Source organism: Colobus angolensis, unplaced genomic scaffold, assembly GCF_000951035.1.
Source record: "Colobus angolensis palliatus isolate OR3802 unplaced genomic scaffold, Cang.pa_1.0 Scaffold205, whole genome shotgun sequence".
Lineage (NCBI taxonomy): Eukaryota > Metazoa > Chordata > Mammalia > Primates > Cercopithecidae > Colobus > Colobus angolensis.
In genome coordinates this window covers 2539610-2557978 of record NW_012115211.1, presented here as the reverse complement: position 1 = coordinate 2557978, position 18369 = coordinate 2539610, and the positions used below count along the sequence as shown (strand labels likewise).

The following is an 18369-nucleotide window of genomic DNA, read 5'->3' as shown; positions in this document are numbered from 1 at the left end:
GTGTGTGTGTGTGTGTGTGCGCGTATACACGCGTGTCTGGGTCTCTGGATACAATTTCTCTTACTCCTCTCCCTACTTCCTGCAGAGTTTTTTGGTGCAGAAGGAAGTGAGGTGGATTTGAACTTTGGGGGGCTCCAGGGCCGAGGGGTCAAGAAGCAGGACCCCCAAATCGAACGGGATCTCTACCTGTCCCTGGAGGACTTATTCTTTGGCTGCACCAAAAAAATTAAGATCTCCAGAAGGGTGAGTACTCAGCTTGTGCCTCCCGGGAGCCATCACCTATCTCCTGCAGCCTAGCAGCCACCTCCTCCCTTACCCGGGTGGGAGGACTCAGGGATGGTCTCTGATGGAATTATGGAACCTTAGATTCAGAGACCTAGGATGTTAGAATTCTGGAATCTGAAATTCGGAAGGGACAATTGAGGATATTAGCCCGGTTCTTTCCTAGTGCAGGAGTGCCCTCTGCAGCCTTCCCAACTGCAGCCTTCCTCTCTTTCAATTCAGCCTCATACCCGTGGGAACTAGAAAGGCTCTGAATCCTCTGAATTCTTTCCTCTGGGCTTTACCAGACCATATTCCCAGGATTTTTACCAGGGTGCATGCCTCGTGCATAAGAAAGAACAGTGGGCATGGAGGGTGGGCTGGGAGACAGTCACCAAGGTGACGGGTTGAGGAAGACCCTCAGTGCCTTGTGTCTACTCCTTGGCTTGGCCCTGTCCCATGGCCCAGCCCTGTGCCAAGCATAAGAGCAAGCCTCCTCTACCTTTGCCCAGCAGAGGAGCTGCTGATGCGGCCATGCTTTCCACAGATGGCACCCATCTGGACATTCGATTGGGGAGTGGAAGGATGACACAGTGGTGAATGCACTGGGGGAGGCTTAGATATGTTGACTTTCATTTCTCTCTTTGGGATTAAGAGACTTGCTGGAGACTCAAGCCCAGGCCTCTGGGATTTGGAGAGAGGAACGAAGTACATTTTCACCATGTATCTGTTAGTGGCCAGGCCTGGAGCTGTGTGTTTGATCAACTAATGGTGACTGCTTGGCATCTCAGCCCCTAGCCCCAGTCTCATGGCATCCCCTGCCATCCTGGAATCATAGGTTCTTGGTTGTCATGGCAACAGGATGGGCATGGGAGTGGCTCAGGGCAGGCTCTCCCCATTGCTGGAGGCTCTTCCCATTGCTAGAGGATTGAGCCCAAGTACAAATCCCATAGAGCATCTTTCATGTGTGCAAAGGTCACCTGAGTGTTCATGAAAATCTGAGCAAATCTTGCCTGTGCTCATGGAAGTCCTAAGCAGACCTCCCCACACCTGATATGTTGCTGCAGGTGCTGAATGAGGATGGGTACTCCTCCACCATCAAGGACAAGATCCTGACCATTGATGTGAAGCCTGGTTGGAGGCAGGGCACACGCATCACCTTTGAGAAGGAAGGGGACCAGGTGAGGGTGGAAGAAGCTGACTCAGGTCAGTCACTGGACTCAGGCGGTGGGAAGACTGAGAAGGAAGGGAAGGGAAAAGAGGCAATACTTTTTCCTGACCCTGTGAGCTTTGGTCTGTAGAGAGCCCAGTCTGCAGAGTGGGTGAGATGGGATCCCTAATGTTCCTTCCAAGGAACAGAGCCTTATAATGCTTCTGTGAACGGGCAGCCCAGGGACTGTCCCCATTTTACAGAGTGGGAAATGGAGGCCCAGAGAAGAATGGGACTTGCCTAGGGCAAGAACATGAGAGCTGAAAGGAGATCCCAGTCTGAACTCCAGTGTTTTCCTGATTTTCTTCAGTGCTTCTCATAATAAAGCCCAACTACAGAAGCTACTCAGAAACCATTTAATCATAATAATTTTATTTATTTATTTATTTATTTATTTTATTTTATTTTATTTTGAGACGGGCGTCTCAATTTGTTGCCCAGGCTGGAGTGAGGTGGCACGATTTCAGCTCATTGCAACCCCCACCTCCTGGATTCAAGTGATTCTCCTGCCCCAGCCTCCTGAGTAGCTGTGACTACAGGCACGTGCCACCACACACAGCTAGTTTTTTTTTTTTTTTTTTTATTGAGACAGAGTCTCACTCTGTTACCCAGGCTGGAAGGCAGTGGCACAGTCTTGGCTCACTGCAAACTCCGCCTCCTGGGTTCAAGTTATTCTGCTGCCTCAGCCTCCCCACTAGCTGGGATTACAGGCATGCACCACCATGCCCGGCTAATTTTTTTATTTTTAGTAGAGACGGGGTTTCACCATGTTGGCCAGGCTGATCTCAGGTGATCCACCCGTCTCGGCCTACCAAAGTGCTTGGGATTACAGGCGTGAGCCACTGCATCTGGCCACCCAGCTAATTTTTGTATTGTTATAGAGATAGGGTTTCTCCATGTTGGCCAGACTGGCCTCGAACTCCTGACCTCAGGTGATCTGCCTGCCTCAGCCTCCCACAGTGCCTGGGATTAGAGATGTGAACCACCATGCCTGGCCTATTAGTAATACTTTTAAATTAAATACTATTTAAATAAAAACATAAAATTATTGTCCAAGACGTGCTGAGTCCTTAAGTCCTGAGAAGAGGCAAAATGATAGAGCATTCAGAGCCAGGAAAGATACATTCCTTTGCCTGCACTTTTTGCCCCCTTTCTCACCTATGAAACATCTACCTCCGGTCTGGCCTGGTGGCTTACACCTACAGCTCCAGCACTTTGGGATGCCAAGGCAAGAGAATCACTTGAGCTCAGAAGTTTGAGACCAGCCTGGGCAACATAGCGAGACCTTGTCTCTACTAAAAACAAAAAAGTTAGCTGGGCATGGCAGTGTGTGCCTGTGGTCCCAGATACTCAGGAGACTGAGGCGGGAGGATCTCTTGAGCCCAGGAGGTCAAGGCTGTGGTGAGCTATGATCATGCCACTACACTTCAGCCTGGGCAACAGAGAGAGACCCTGTCTAAAAAAAGAAAAAACAAAAAATAAACAAACAAAAAATAAATAAAACATCTACCTTGAAGAAACATGCTTCAAAACCCAGCTCATGTTTCCTGCTCTGGGCAGCCTTCTCTGAGCCCCAGGATCTGGGCCTCCCTTTATCATGTCTTGAGCGTGCTGAGGATTCACCGTCAGTTCCTCTCCCTCCCGGCCACGAGACTGGGAGCTCCTTGGGGTGAGGGGCCAGTCTGATTCCTCTGTCCCCAATGCCCAGAAGAGACCTCAGCAGACTTGTGGTGACTTAATGACAGGGGTGTCATGCCTGGAGTTACTAGCAAGACAGAGACATATGGTCAGTTGCCTGACGCCCAGCTCAGTGTTCTACCTGCCATCTGAGGAAGCCTCTCCGAGCCTCCAGCTGAGTGTGTCTATTTTGGGCATGCTCAGTACAGAAGTAATTCTGGGGGGATGCATCTGGGTAAGCTTCCCAGGCTTCTAATCTATCTGGGCTATGGGGGCCAAACTGAAAAGGCCCTTCCAGAAAACCTGCTCTCATCTCCCCATTGTACAGATGAAGACATGGAGACAAGTAGAGGCAGGGACTTGGCCAAGGTCACACGGCCAACTAGTCCTTGTCACCCTTTGGCGTCCCCTGCCCAGGGCCCCAACATCATCCCAGCAGACATCATTTTCATCGTAAAGGAGAAGCTACACCCTCGCTTCCGCAGGGAGAATGACAACCTGTTCTTCGTGAACCCCATCCCTCTGGGAAAGGTGAGTGGGCAAAGCGCAGGAGCAGCGGGGAGGGGATCAGCGTGAGCCCCACCTGCCCCGGCCTAGACTTGGCATCCCCTCCCGCAACCACCTGCCATCAGTCACTAAGCCCTGTGAATTCCACCCTCCAAATCACCATCCACTTGGTCCCCTCTGCTCAGCCGCACTGCCTGGATCTGTGCATCAGATCTGCACAGCAGGTCCTCCTCCCCACTTCTCATCTCCTCCAGGCTCTTCTCCTTAGGATCCTGCCACACACTCATCGGACCCTGCCATACTCCTCACTGTCTAAACATCTTTGTTTAGAGGGCCACTGGAGGCCCTCTGCGATCTGCTCCCTGCTTACGCCTTCCCCCGCACTCTAGCCCCTTTGCCGCATAGCACCCTGCCTGCATAATGCATTTTCACGCCTCCTTTCTGCGGAGCCCTCTCCCTGGAATGCTGTCTATTCACCTGACCCTATAGGGTCCTCATCAATAGCTACCACCACTGCTACCACTTCCTGCCCCACTCCTGAATGGTTTAGGGGCCTCTCCTTGGCTCCCACAAACACTTTTATTCTATCTCCATCATTACATTTATACAACATCCATCTTACCTGCCAGATCCATCCATCTTTCCTGCCAGGGCAGAAAATGCCTGGGTCATTCACCTATTAGTTCTTGAACAGCCTCGTCTCCCTTGTGCCCAACTCACAGTCTGGCACTGGACAGGTTCCTAAGGTGCCTTCTAAATAGGAGGGCCATGGTGACCCTCCTCAGCCTCGCCTTTGGCCCTGACCCTCCCTAGGCTCTCACCTGCTGCACTGTGGAGGTGAAGACTCTAGATGACCGTCTGCTCAACATCCCCATCAATGACATCATCCAGTGAGTCCATCTACCTTGGGCCCCAGTAGCCAAGAGAAGGGCTAGCCTGGGATTTAGGGGGTATTGTCAGACAGGTCTGCCCAGTAGAGTTGTACAGGCTGCCCCCAGCACAAGGATTCCCTGCTGAGGGGATAGAGAGGACCAAAACCAAACCTACACTCTGGCCACGCTGTGGGCTGCAATCACCTGGCAAAAGGAACACCTTTTTCTAATCCACACGAAGCCACTGCAGAGGCTAGAGGCCCCCAGTGTTGGGCAACCCCGTGGCCTCCATCCCCCCAAACTTCTCATTAGAGTTCTGAGTTGTATCCCCTAAGTCCTTTTCCAAGAAGGGCCCTCTGCCCCTACGGAGGTTTGCCTGGCAGCCAAGCACCCCCGCCCTCACCTCAGGCTTTGCTCACCCTTACTTCCCGTTTCCCATATCTTTTTTTTTTTTTTTTTGAGACTGACTCTCGCTCTGTCGCCCGGACTGGAGTGCAGTGGCCGGATCTCAGCTCACTGCAAGCTCCGCCTCCTGGGTTTACGCCATTCTCCTGCCTCAGCCTCCCGAGTAGCTGGGACTACAGGTGCCCGCCACCTCGCCCGGCTAGTTTTTGTAGTTTTAGTAGAGACGGGGTTTCACCGTGTTAGCCAGGATGGTCTCGATCTTCTGACCTCGTGATCTGCCCGTCTCGGCCTCCCAAAGTGCTGGGATTACAGGCTTGAGCCACCGCGCCCGGCCCCGTTTCCCATATCTTAAACAAAGTTTCTGGAATCCTCCATCAGAGACTCAGTGTAAACAGGTTTTCAGGGAGCAAGCTGTTTGGAATAAGCCAATCTCCTCTCCTTTCCCAACCAGTTCTGACTAAGGGCCACTCCAGGTGAAGGCTGGAGTGACTGTTCCCTTCCTGGGGTTATGTGAGTAGGGGTTATGTGACAGGGACTTGCTGAGGTGCTGCTCTGAGATGATCTCTAAGCTCCTTTCTTTCATCCTATTTCAGCCCCAAATACTTCAAGAAGGTGCCAGGTGAGGGGATGCCATTGCCAGAGGACCCCACTAAGAAGGGGGATCTCTTCATCTTCTTCGACATCCAGTTCCCCACCCGCCTCACACCCCAGAAGAAGCAGATGCTGCGCCAGGCATTGCTGACATGACTGTGGGGGGCTGGAGCAGGGGTGAGAGGAGGCTAGCCGGGCCTCACCCCACCCCTACCCGCCATAGCCTCAGGGTGTGCACAGGTGTGCACAGCCTCAGGGAGCCTGCTGCACAGATATGATACCAGAGTGGGATGGTGCAGGGCTTAAACTAACATAATAAAGATCTATTTCCTGTCCTCCAGCTACACCCATAAGAGTGAGTTGGAGAGGAGCTTCATATTAGCCTTTCTTGGGGGCCACAGGGAAGAAAGAGGCCCAAGGAGCTGAGTGCCTGGGTCCCTGTCCTGGCTTTGTGGGAAAGGGCAGGTAAGTGTTCAGATCCTCTGTGCTTCCACTTTGATAGAGTGGGTCAGGGCTGTGTGGCCTCTGAGGGTCTCTAGCTCTGCTCTGGCTTTTCATGACAGAAGAGACAATCTCTGGAGCATGATATGGTCACGTTAGAGACAGGAAAACTAAAGCACAAAAGAAAACATTTGTTGCAGGTCACTCAGGCCTCAGGGGCAAGGCTGTCATCAGAACCTTGAAGGTGGCAGGGTGTGGTGGCTCATGCCTAGACTTTGGGAGGCCAAGGTGGGCGGATCACTTGAGGTCAGGAGTTCCAGACCAGCATGGCCAACATAGTGAAACCTCATCTCTACTAAATACAAAAATTAGCCAGGTGTGATGGCGGGCACCTATAATCCCAGCTACTCCAAAGGTTGAGGCAGGAGAATTGCTTGAACCGGGGAGGCGGAGTTGCAGTGAGCTGAGATCGCTCCACTGCATTCCAGCCTGGGCAAAAGTGAAACTCCATTTCAAAAAAAACCCAAAAAGGCCGGGTGTGGTGGCTCATGTTTGTAATCCCAGGACTTTGGGAGGCTGAGGCAGGTGGATCACCTGAGGTCAGGAGTTCGAGATTAGCCTGGCAAACTTGGTAAAAACCCGTCTCTACTAAAAATACAAAAATTAGCTGGGTGTGGTGGTGAGTGCCTGTAATCCCAGCTACTCGGGAGGCTGAGGCAGGGGAACCACTTGAATCCAGGAGGTGGAGGTTGCAGTGAGCTGAGATTGTGCCACTGCACTCCAGCCTGGGTGACGGAGCAAGACTCTGTCTCAAACAAAACAAAAAAAAACCCAGAAATCCCCCAAAACCTTGAAGGTCACTTCCCATAGACTCACCCTGTGTAGAAGAGCAGCATAAAGAACACGTGTGCACTGGAAACAGCTTTGGTTCTACCCCTCTGGCCTCAATCCCCTGGTCTGTGATAGGGTCCTGGGCAGGGTGATCTGGGAAACCCAAGTTCTTATCCCAGCCCTGCCACTTTCTCCTGGAACCAGTTACCACACCTGTCTTGTCAGTAGAGCAGAGCTCATAACCTCCCTCACAGGCACATTGTGAGGACTGAAATCATTGATGTGAAAGTGCTTGGTGAACTCACTGCTTAGATTCAGGAAGGGGTAACAGTCCTGCTGCCCCCAAGGCCTGGAGTTCCAGCATCCAGGTCCAACCTGGCCTGTGTAGACCACACTTGCCTCCTCAAAGTCAACAAGTGTGCTACGCTCCCCTTCCATGCCAGCGAGGTTCCCTTCTACAGTCTGAACTTGGAAGAGAATAGATCCAGGCTTCGGGGAGTAGGTAGCCAATTCCATGGAATGCCTTCAGAGGTGCCAGAAATGGCCCCACGTTCTCCAGATTGCTTGGGACTCCACCATTCAAATCGCATCAGCTTAAGGCTTTTTCTTAAATGGGGGTTCAGTAGCACTTTTGTCATTAAAAAAATCACCACGGGCTGGGCGCAGTGGCTCATGCCTGTAATGCCAGCACTTTGGGAGGCTGAGGCGGGTGGATCACAAGGTCACGGGTTTGAGACTAGCCTGGGCAACATGGTAAAACCTCATCTCTACTAAGAATACAAAACTTAGCCGGGCATGGTGGCATTCACTTGTAATCCCAGCTACTTGGCAGGCTGAGGCAGGAGAATCACGTGAACCCAGGAGGCAGAGGTTGCAGTGAGCCGAGATTGTGCCACTGCACTCCAGCATGGCAACAGAGTGAGACTCTGTCTCAAAAAAAAAAAAAAAAAAAAAAAATCACCGTAAAGTCAGCTGCCCAAAGACCTTGCGATGAAGACTCCAGGACCAAGGCTCCAGGAAGCATTTCGGCACAGTAGTTAAAAGCATATGGGCTTTGGAGTCAGACACACCTGTTCTGGATCCCAGGGGTGCTACTAGCCAGCTGTGTGCCTTTGGGCAAGTCACTTCATCTCTCTTAAAGCTTATAGCCCCTACCTTGCAGGCCTTTCATGGAAACCAGATGGTGAGGCATGAAATACTCTGGGGCAGGACTCAGGTGGAGCGGGGTGGTGAGAGCTGCCCTGTTCTGAGAGCAAGCCCTGAATTGGAGCGTAGAGCCAGGGCTGTGAAATTCTTGAACTCTAGGTCTCCTGTAGGGCAGCAGGAAAGCCTACTCCTTATCATGAGGCTCTGAAGGAAGCCTGGGTCTCAGGCCTGAAAGTCCCTTAGGAGATTCCTATTACCTCAGTGATCTTCGGCGCTACCTTGAATTAGGCAAAGCAGGGCTTATCATATGCCCACTTTATAGGCATTAAAGGGTTGGGGACCAAAGAGAATTGATCTGATCTCTGATCAGAATGAATGAGACCCACTGGTATGTTTTCCAGTGGTTCCTACCACTGTTCCCAGTTCATTGTCCCAAGGCCACACCCAGAACCACAATGCAGGTGGGTAGCCTCATGTCTATTAAGGCTGCTGAATGAACCAGCTAACGTGCTCATGCCCACCTAGCCTGTTTAGCTTTGACACACACCTACCAAACTGCCCCTCCTTCCTCCCGTCCAGAGCAGAGCTAACAGCCTGCCTCACAGGATTAGTGTGAGAAGGTACATAGAGCATTGGCCAGGTCCTTCGTACATGCCACCCCCTGCAGCCTGCCTGGGCTGCCTGTCACTCTTACCCTGGTTTGCCGCCTTATGGCACTCAACCCTGTCCTTCCCGAGGACTATGGGGCCTCAGATCAATTTGTCAAAAACTAAGAAGGAAGCCGAAGAATCCTTCTCCAAGAACCAGTCTAACACCCTGGCCCTCAACCCAAGCACTGAAGGGTCTAGCCTCCAGCTCTGACCACTGGGCTAATGAGGGGAAGGAGCAGTGGCATCAGCTGCTTGAGGCTGAGGGAAGAGGGAGGGTGGTTGTGTTCTCAGGGCCTGGCTCCACAGCTGCCAAACAGGCTTCCCCAAGGACCCCAGCATTGGTCTTGGGGAGTCCAGAAGGGGAAGGAGGACTGGGTCCCGGTCCCAGTTCAGTAGCGGACTTTCTGGGTATTCTTGCCTGCATCTCCTGTGTCAGGCCTCAGCTTCTTCAGACACCTACAAACTGGGTCTGAGTGACATACTACTAAGGGCCCAGCCCTACAGAAGATGCCTTGGGATTCTGGGACCTCACAGTCTCCACTCCTTGAAATTGTAGTCGTCCTGCCCACCTGCCTCTGAGGGCAGGTGATAAGAACAGGGACAGAGAAGCGGAGACCCCTGTGTAGCCAAAGCCCTGGTTTCTCATGGACTCCTTGGATCCCTAGCTGGGGCGGGGGCAGGTGGAGAGGGGCTGTGGTGAGACTCCAAATGGAAAGTATCCTGGCCAGGAACGGTGGCTCATGCCTGTAATCCCAGCACTTTGGGAGGCTGAGGTAGGTGGATCGCTTGAGGTCAGGAGTTCAAGACCAGCCTGGCCAACATGGCAAAACCCCGTCTCTACTAAAAACACAAAAATTAGCCAAGTGTGATGGTGTATGCCTGTAATCCCAGCTACTTGGGAGGCTGAGGCAGGAGAATTGTCTGAACCTGGGAGAGGATGCAGTGAGCCGAGACTGCACTACTGCACTCCAGCCTGGGTGACAGCAAGTGAGACTCTGTCTCAAAACAACAAAATACACAAATGGAAAGTATCCTCAGGCAGAGACCAGATATTTACCCTGCAGCCTCCACCCACCCTCTGTGGAGTCAGGGCCTGCTCCACTCAGTTCAGTAACACTTCCTCTGTGGGTATGACTGTGGAGGGTGGAAGGAGGCTGACTTGTTCTCACAAGGTCTGGGACTTTGGGAGAGGTGGGTCTTCCTTCCATTTGTAAAATGGAATAAAATAAAGTTGACAGCATCTAGAGTCTCATGTTCCTCTGGAACTGCAGGAGATGCAGGGCAGACAGGAGCACTCTTGTTGTGCAGATAAACAGGCCTGCGGCTGGGGTGGGGGGTTGGGATGGCAGGCACTAGGGTACCAGATTCTGAGTAAGAACTCAAGTGGCCTGGCAAAAGAAGGGGAGGCGAGAGCAAGGCCACTGCTGTCTCTCCGGTGGCTCCTGCTCTCCCCATGTTAGTGCAGGGCCTAGGTCTGAAGAGAAATGGACTAGATGACCTCCACGGGCTGCAGATTGGATGCTGGAGGTGGAGGTGGATCACACCCATTTTCAAAGTCAGGTGGTTCCTCCCCTGCCCACCAGGTACCAAAAAGGCCATTGGACCAAGACCTCTGGTAACAGCTACAAGAGAGGGAGGAGACACCAAGGTTGAGCTTGCTTTATGGGTGACAAGTGGGCTAGGGTGGGCTGCGGGGGGCAGGATGAAGATTCTGGCTGAATGTTCCAAGGGACGGGAGGCTTGGGATCCTGGCTGGTACCAGGCCTCCCACACTGTCAGATGTCAACTCCACCAGCACTGAGAGACAATGAGGAGATGACAATGTGGAGAGAGGGAAGGTGATGGGTAAAGGAGCAGAAGGGAGAGGCGGGGAAAGAGGGAAGGAGGGAAGGGAAAGAAGGAAGGAAAGGAAAGCATGGCCCGGCTAGAGCCAAAGCCAGAGGTGATCAGGTCAGCAGCGGGAGAGGCTCAGAAGGGAGCCTCTCGGGAAGTGCAGGCGGCCATGAGGGCCCGTTTCAGCTGCTCATAGGTGACGAACATCACCACGTTCCAGGAACCCAAGCGGAGAAAGGAGGGCATGAACCTAGGGGAGAAAAAACACAGGTCATGGGGGTACCACTTTCCTCACTGGGCCTGGTATTCAATCTAACCCAGTGGCTCTGTCCCAGAGGAGGTTGGGAGGACTCAATAAACTGAGCTCACAGCTGCCTGGTATGAATTGCCTTTGAGTCTCCATTTAACAAATAAAAAATTGTGATAGTAGCAATTCTGGGAGGAAGGAATTAAAGGGATAAGTGAAAGCTGGCGAAATGCCAGGAGTGGGATCAGAAATAGCCTGACACTGGGCTGATACTCACTTCCGGGTGCTTCTCTCCCACCCATGATAGACATGCGTAGCCAAGAGGCGTGAACTGGGTGGGGAGGAGCAGAGGCTCACCCTTTGTAGAAGGCTCGGGGTCCCTCCTTCTGGAGCATGGTGAGGGCACAGTGGCCAGCGCTGCTGTACTGGCCCAGGGCAGAGTTCATGTATCTCGTCTTGACCACATCTACAGGGGAGGCGATGACAGTGGTGCAGAAGCCTGCCCCAAAGGCGGAAGTGAAGTGGCAAGGGAGATCATCTGCCAAGGAGGAGCAGGCAAGGCAGTCAAGATTCTTCACTCATCATTCCAGAAGGAAGAATTACTTAAGTAGCTAAGAGTTTTCACGATTTTAAAGAGACAGAGAGGGTGGGCACAATGGCTCATGCCTGTAATCCAGGACTTTTGGAGGCCGAGGTGGGTGGATCACTTGAGCCCAGGAGTTCAAGACCAGACTGGGCAACATGGCAAAACCCTGTCTCTACAAAATACAAAAATTAGCCAGACACAGTGGTGTGTGCCTATAGTCCCAGCTACTCAGGAGGCTGAGGTGGGAGGATTGCTTGAGTCAGGGAGGTCGAGGCTGCAACAAGCCATTAATCACCCCACTGCACTCCAGCCTGGGCAACACAGCAAGACCCTGTCTCAAAAAACAAATAAGAGGGTGGTGCGTGGTGGCTCACACCTGTAATCCCAGCACTTTGGGAGGCCAAGGTGGGTGGATCACTTGAGGCCAGGAGTTCCAGACCAGCCTGGCTAACATGGTGAAACGCCATCTCTACTAAAAATAAAAAAATTACCCAGTGTGCTGGTGCACACCTGTAATCCCAGCTACTCGGGAGGCTGAGGCATAAGAGTTGCTTGAACCTGGGAGGAGAAGGTTGCAATAAGCCGAGATTATATGGTGAGACTCTGTCTCAGAAAAACAAAAAACAAAACAAAAAACAAAAACAAGAGACAGGGACTCCAGCTGAGACCTCTTCTGAGGACCTGAAAGAGTCATTGTGCCAATCTAGCCTCAGTTCCTCAATATGCAAAGTGGGAGCTTCATCCTAGTTGGCTTCAATATGGCAAGTAAGAGATATATCTTACTCTCCCTGCAAAGGGCAAATCGGATGAAAAGATGTAGTCTTCTGGTGTCAACTAGACCCCCGCACCTGCTCCCGGCACGGGGGAAGGGTGAGACCCAGCACCATCTACCTCGTGACTCACCTGTCATGAGGTTGGCTGTCAGAAGGGCATCCTTGATGAGGTCATAGGTCACCAGCTCAGCACAGTTGACAATGGCATTACGAGCAACATTGGGAGAGGTCCCTGTAGGAGGAGGGAGATCCTGGGTGAGACCAGAGAATCGGGGAGGAGGAAAAGGGGAAAAGAAAACAACTGTACACACCTTTCCAGAGGCCCCCAAACCCTTCCTCTCGGGCAATGGTCTTGTAGGCATCGATGGTGCTTTGGTATCTCTGACCACCTCCAGCCCGGGCCTGAGCTTGGAACCGGATCTTTACCACATCCGTGGGCTGGGCCACAGCCACAGCCAGGGCACCTGTGGTGCTGCCTGCTAGGAGGCGGCTCCCAATGCTGGCATCTGTGGGCGAGTCATGGGGTCAGTGGCCAGCGGGCTTGCACTGGTTTTCTACCTCATCTCTCCTCACCAAAACCACCCTGTCACTGTCATCTCCTGCTTTGGGGCCTTCTACAAGCTCTTGCTCTAAGAACTCCTCACATCAAACAAAATATCCCTATGAATGTCTACTCCTTGCTAGGGACACAGCAAGGGGTAAGACCAAAATGAAACCTGGTGCTTTCTTTCATAAAACATTTTCATTTACCTGCTCAACAGCCCTGAAAAATCACAATCATTTCCATCTGACAAATGTAAAACCAAGGCTCAGAGAGAAGTGGCTTTCTGAGGACTGGGACTCCTAAGACTTGGGATCTCAGGTTGGCTTTACTTCTTCCTGACATGTGATCTTGGGAAAGAAAACTTTTTGTTTGGGGCTCTGTTTCTTCATATGTAAAATGGAGGGTTGGCAGGGCGTACTAAGGAGGTGAAAGGGAAGAACGCTGGCCTTGGAGGCGAGTGTCCTGGCTCCCTACTGTGTGCCCTTGGCCAAAGCCCCCTCTACCCACTGCCTTCCCACTTCAGTCTCTTCTTCCATTACACCGGGATGATACTGCCTCCTCCCAAGGTGGTGGTGAGGACTGTCATGGGATGATGCCCTGCTCAGAGCCTGGTGTAGCCCAGGTGCTCGGGAACTATGTGGAGGACCAGGCCTTTCCAGCTCTCTGTTCCTCTGATCTTCCTAGGGATCATGGGGCCTAAAACACCTACATGGCTGAATGAACTAAGATCGATCATCACTGAGAAAAAAGGGCCAAGGGCCCTCCAGCCTAGCTCCATACTCACGCTCAGAACCCTTGGTGTAGAACTGTTTGACAGAGTCATACAGGCCGATGCGGACAGAGGCAAAGCTCATTTGGCGCTGCAGGCCGGCAACCAGTCCATTGTAGAGGCTTCGGGGGCCCTCGGTACGCACCATGGTCAGAATGGTGCCCAGCACACCGCGGCACTGGGCGCCGGCTGTAGTGCGCACTGGCCCCTGACTTTCTCCTTGGATCTGCAAGGCCAAAACAGGGTAGCTACAGGGATAGGCATGTTGCCCTTCCTACCTCCAGTCATCTCGATGCTCCAAATACCCAGTGGCCCTTGAGGGGTCTGTGTCCTTGGGGAGGGAACAGAGTAGACACCATCAAGATCCCCAGGCTTCATCCCCTCACCTGTAACCGGACTTTAGCAGTATCCAGAGGAAAGGTGATGAGATCTGCGATGCAGGCAGCTGTGCCAGCCCCAAGAAACTTCACAGTGGCAGTAGGGGGGACATCTGTGGCCTTGAAGCCAACCATGATGCTGATTTCCTGCTACCCCCCAGGAGACAGAGAAAAACTGGAGATGGGGCACCTTTAATCAGTAACAAGACGAGATAGAGGAACTCCGCCGGAATCTAAGCCAAGAGGAGAAAAGCCCCATTAGCCACGATGTCCCCAGGCCCTCCCTGCTCACCATCCCCAACCCCAGCTTCCCTAATAGCACCAAGTCCCTCAGCAAGACTCCAAGTGGCCTCATGAGGGAAAATAGATGTGAGCTCGAGAGGCACTCAGTTAGGCACTGGTGAAGCAATTCCTGCTCAAGCAGTCAATGCTTCATGAAGGGCTCCCTCCCTTTCAATACAGGGAGAGTCTGGATCAGAGCTCTCCTAGCGCTGCCTCATAAACAGCCACTGGACTAGCCCTCTGTCTGCTGGATGCAGAGGTTTCACTGATGATGCCCATGTTCCTGCTTCTGTGATTCATCTGGAGAGCTGACAGAAGTGGAGAAAAGTTTCACCCAGACTAAGACCCGACAGGCACAGACCCACAGGCTTATGTTCTGGATGTCTAAGCAGGAATGGTTTCCACGGGTCTGGAACTTAAGAAGAAAAGGAAGGTACAAGATGACAAATTCAGTCCCTTCCCAGACTGTCAGTCTAATTCTCTCCTCCAGCTCCCACACAGCTTAGGATCTCCAGAGTCACTGTTTTAGCAAGACTGCTTTGCTGGGCAGTGGTTCACTGAGATGCAGGAGATAATATCTACCCTAGAGGAGGCTTACTGTTGGGCACAGGGGGTGGGTGGGCAGATGATTCAAGCTGCATTTGAGGCTTACAGGACATACTCTCAAAATGCAAAGGAGGGAACAACCAAGGCCATCGGGAGAGAAGGAAGAGTGAGTGATCAGAAAAGACTTCCTGGGCTGGGTGCGGTGGCTCACGCCTGTAATTCCAACACTTTGGGAGGCTGAGGCGGGCAGATCACCTGAGGTCAGGAGTTTGAGACCAGCTTGGCCAACATGGCAAAACCCCATCTACACTAAAAATACAAAAATTAGCTGGGTGTGGTGGCACGCGCCTGTATTCCCAACTACTTAGGAGGCTGAGGCAGAAGAATCGCTTGAACCCAGGAGGTGGAGGTTGCAGTGAGCTGAGATTGTGCCACTGCACTCCAGCCTAGGCGACAGAGCAAGACTGCTTCAAAAAAACAAAAACAAAAAACAAACTAGCACTTTGGGAGGCCGAAGTGGGAGGACTGCTTGAACCCAGGAGTTCAAGACCAGCCAGGGCAACATAGTGAGACCCTGTCTAAAAAAATATAAATAAAAATAAATTAGCTGGACATGATGGTGCATGCTTATAGTCCCAGCTACTTGGGAGGATCACTTGAGCCCAGGAGGCTAAGGCTGCAGTGAGCTGTGATTGTGCCACTGTGTTCCAGTCTGGGTGAGAAAGTGAGATCTTGTCTCAAGCAACAACAACAACAACAACAACAACAACAAAACTAAAGACTTCTTAGATAAGGTAACATTTAGCTAGGTGATTTTGGGGGCTGAGAGTAAACTCTGGGGCATTAGACTCCTCCTGGCCTACCATGTGATGCAAAGAAAATTGCTCTCCTTTTTGTTTGGGCCAGTTTCCTTTCCTCCAACTTAGGGGGATCCACATTTACACAAGACAGGCAAGGATGGGGGGTACAGGTCAGAGCTGTGAAGAGTGATAAGGGAAACCAAAAGCCCCATTTTGTTCTGAATTGGAACCATGCCCTCCTCCACTGCCACAGGAGGAAGTGAGCCCAGCACCCTAGTGGGGGAGGGTGACCTGCTTCTTCCTCTGAGCTTATTTCTTTGACTTCATTGGAGCAGCTGCTTTGAGCCCCACCTGACTGACTGCCTTTGTTGCTGGGGCTCAGATGAAAGAGCTGGCTGGTGAAGGGAGTCAGCTGTGAATACAGAGACCCATGGAAACAAAGAGCTCACCCAGCTTCCTCTTGGGCTTCTCACTCCAGGTGGCTGGGGCAACCAGGGAAATGAAGATACTCACCATAGCAACTACACTGGGACCTACAGAACAAGGCCTGACCTTTTTCCTGTTTCCCTCCAGCTTGCCCATGAGGCTCACTGAAGACTGCTGCTCAAATGACAGAGTGGGTTGATGAAGGTGCCCCTGGACTCCCCAGGTTCCCTGCTCTGACACCCCCTTCCCCCAGGAGGTGCTCCACAACTTTCCCCACCCCAATGCCCAGGGCACTGTATTATGTATTAGCTCAATCCTCAGAGCAGCCCTGCAAGGTGGCTGCCCTTACTTCCATGTGAGATAAGTAAGAGCCACACCTACAGGCACCAAAGCTGGTGGTATTTGCTTTGCACTGCTGCCCAGCTCCTCAGTTCCTTCCTGCTGTTTTCTCAGCCCCAGGCACAGGCAGGGCCTTTCACAAGGAAAGTTCTCTCAGGCTGATTAAACAGTCCTGAGAAGGCTCAGGCAAATGGTATCCCTTCTCTGGGCATCAGAGACATCATGACATGAGTCTATCACATTCCTGACCTTGAGCTGGGTTGCAGGATGTTGTGAAGGCCAGAGAATAAGACCCAGCTGCTGCCCAAAGACAAGTGCACAGAGGTTCAGCTGCCATTCTGAATGTTGCCTTGGATTTGCCAAACCAGGTCCTTCAGAGGGTGGGTAAGGGGGCCCTACTGACAGCAATTAAAATGCAGGCCTAGAAATAGTTAATCCTTTTTTACAGTTCCTAGCAAATAACCAGTTTCAGAGCCGCACAAGGCTGATTACCAATCTCGGTTTCAGGGATAGTCAAAAGCTAGCATCAAAAATATGAAGTTAGAACAATAGGTTCCTGTCCTAGCTCTTCTGCTGGCTCCCAGGATGACCTGGGGCCAGTCACTGTTCCACGTGGGCCTGTTTTCTCCTTTATAAAATGGGGACCAAGAACCTTGGCTTGATTCGGCTGAAGGGCCAGAATGAGAGCAGGGAGGTGTGAGAGTGCTCTGTGAACTGGAAAGAGCCACATCACTGTCATGGGGTGGGGATGGTAGTTATTTTTGTTAATGCCCCGGTGACTCCTGTCCCTAGACCACAGGGTTAGGAGGCAGCAAGAGATCTCTTCCTTGGACTGGACTCTTACCTGGCTTTGTAAGGTCTCACGGTGAGGCCTCCAATATCAAGCTTCTCTAAAGGTGTCCCGTTCTTCAAAGCTGCCAGTGGCTATCATGGCCTGATCCCCTTGGTTTTCCATAGAAAATGGGTGGGAGACAAAACACCTAATGGTCATACTATGTGTCCTGTGGGTGAGCAAAGGCGGAGAGTTTAGAAAGGGCCACCTGCCCCAAGACACACAAGCCCACCCAGTCCATGCCTTGGAGAGGGATGGAGAACAGAGCCCATCTCACCCAGGGACTGATTAAGTGCACACACTGGAACGGGGAAAAGCAGGGCAGAAAATGAACCTAGGTACACTCCCCACCCCCACTCCACCTGCTTAATATCACAAATTGGCTCTTGTCCAGGCTTCTGCTTTTGTAATACCCAGTACTCTAGATAAGCACCCCCTAGCACAGTCATCAGACTTTGGTGAGTGAGAGAGTTATGAGGGGGTCACGATGGGACAGAGAATCTCCGGGAATTGGCTAGGGTACAGGCTGGGCTGTGAGGAGGTTGGATGGGCTGGGAGCCGGCCCTGCAGGGCCCAGACTGAGCAGCTCAAAGCCCACTAGAAAAAGCCCCCAAGCCCTGGGAAAGGCAGTGCAGGAACACTGCCTGGAGCCGCCTGGTGAGAGAGAGGTCATTGTGGTCATCGCTGACGGTCCCCATCCAAGGCAGGGCTGGGCGTCGTGGTGGAAAGGAGGGATTGAAAGGTGGAGGATCAAACGACAGCCAACTGGACGGGAGAGGGAAAGAACAAAAGGGAGTAAGAAAAAGCGTAAGAGAAGAGAAACAAAGAACCAAGGACATAAAGGATTTGTACAGGCCGGGCGCGGTGGCTCACGCCTAAAATTCTAGGACTTTGTGAGGCCGAGGCGGGCGGATCGCTTGAACTCAGGAGTTCGAGACCAGCCTGGGCAACAAAGCAAAACCTCCTCTCTACAAAACACAAAAATTAGCCAGGCGGGCGCCTGTAATCCCAGCTACTCGGTAGGCGGATCGCTTGAACCTGGGAGGTGGAGGCTGCAGTGAGCCGAGATCGCGCCACTGCACTCCAGCCTGGGTGACAGAGCGACAGCCTGTCTCAAACAAACAAACAAACAAACAAACAAAAACAAAAAAAATAAAACCGGAAGAAAGAAAAGAGTACAAACTTGGGTGGGAGAGAAGGGAAATGGAAGAGCGGGCAGCGCACGCAGAACAGGTGTAGGGGGCGCAGAGGGTGCAGGGCTGGGGCCAGGCTCACCGAGCCTCAGGGAGAACACGAGAGTGCGTGCGGCTGCGTGTATCGGCTGGAGCAGGCCGCGTCGGGCGAGCCGGACCAACGCGGACGGTCGATCTCAAAGCGCGAACAGCAGGGCTTTGCAGTGTGGCTCCGCGCGGGCGGCGGCTCGG

General features: G+C 52.4%; 2 protein-coding genes across 2 annotated transcripts; one reads left to right on the top strand and one right to left on the bottom strand.

Annotated features, from left to right (window-relative positions):
* The first annotated feature begins 41 nt into the window (after positions 1-41).
* Positions 42-5863, top strand: DNAJB13 (DnaJ (Hsp40) homolog, subfamily B, member 13). The gene is made up of 5 exons (XM_011942058.1): positions 42-243; positions 1329-1442; positions 3437-3679; positions 4469-4545; positions 5526-5863. Exons 3-5 carry the CDS (start codon positions 3485-3487, stop codon positions 5677-5679), a joined length of 426 nt encoding a protein of 141 aa, XP_011797448.1. The 5' UTR covers positions 42-243; positions 1329-1442; positions 3437-3484; the 3' UTR covers positions 5680-5863.
* Positions 5864-10234: 4371 nt separating this feature from the next.
* UCP2 (uncoupling protein 2 (mitochondrial, proton carrier)) lies at positions 10235-18369 on the bottom strand. The gene is made up of 8 exons (XM_011942056.1): positions 18221-18369; positions 16958-17114; positions 13730-13953; positions 13359-13569; positions 12342-12536; positions 12161-12262; positions 11029-11209; positions 10235-10674 (listed from the first exon to the last, which is right to left on the bottom strand). The coding sequence occupies exons 3-8, from the start codon at positions 13853-13855 to the stop codon at positions 10560-10562; spliced, it is 930 nt and encodes a 309-aa protein (XP_011797446.1). The 5' UTR covers positions 13856-13953; positions 16958-17114; positions 18221-18369; the 3' UTR covers positions 10235-10559.

Bases quoted from the DNA above. Each gene is read 5' to 3' on its own strand.
- DNAJB13 (XM_011942058.1), top strand. From the start codon at position 3,485: ATGGAGACAAGTAGAGGCAGGGACTTGGCCAAGGTCACACGGCCAACT. The intron at 3,680-4,468 runs GTGAGTGGGCAA...GACCCTCCCTAG, and splicing joins ACCCCATCCCTCTGGGAAAG to GCTCTCACCTGCTGCACTGT. The intron at 4,546-5,525 runs GTGAGTCCATCT...ATCCTATTTCAG, and splicing joins CCCATCAATGACATCATCCA to CCCCAAATACTTCAAGAAGG.
- UCP2 (XM_011942056.1), bottom strand. From the start codon at position 13,855: ATGGTTGGCTTCAAGGCCACAGATGTCCCCCCTACTGCCACTGTGAAG. The intron at 12,263-12,341 runs GTGTGTACAGTT...CTCCTCCTACAG, and splicing joins GTTTGGGGGCCTCTGGAAAG to GGACCTCTCCCAATGTTGCT. The intron at 11,210-12,160 runs GTGAGTCACGAG...CCTCCTTGGCAG, and splicing joins GACAGCCAACCTCATGACAG to ATGATCTCCCTTGCCACTTC.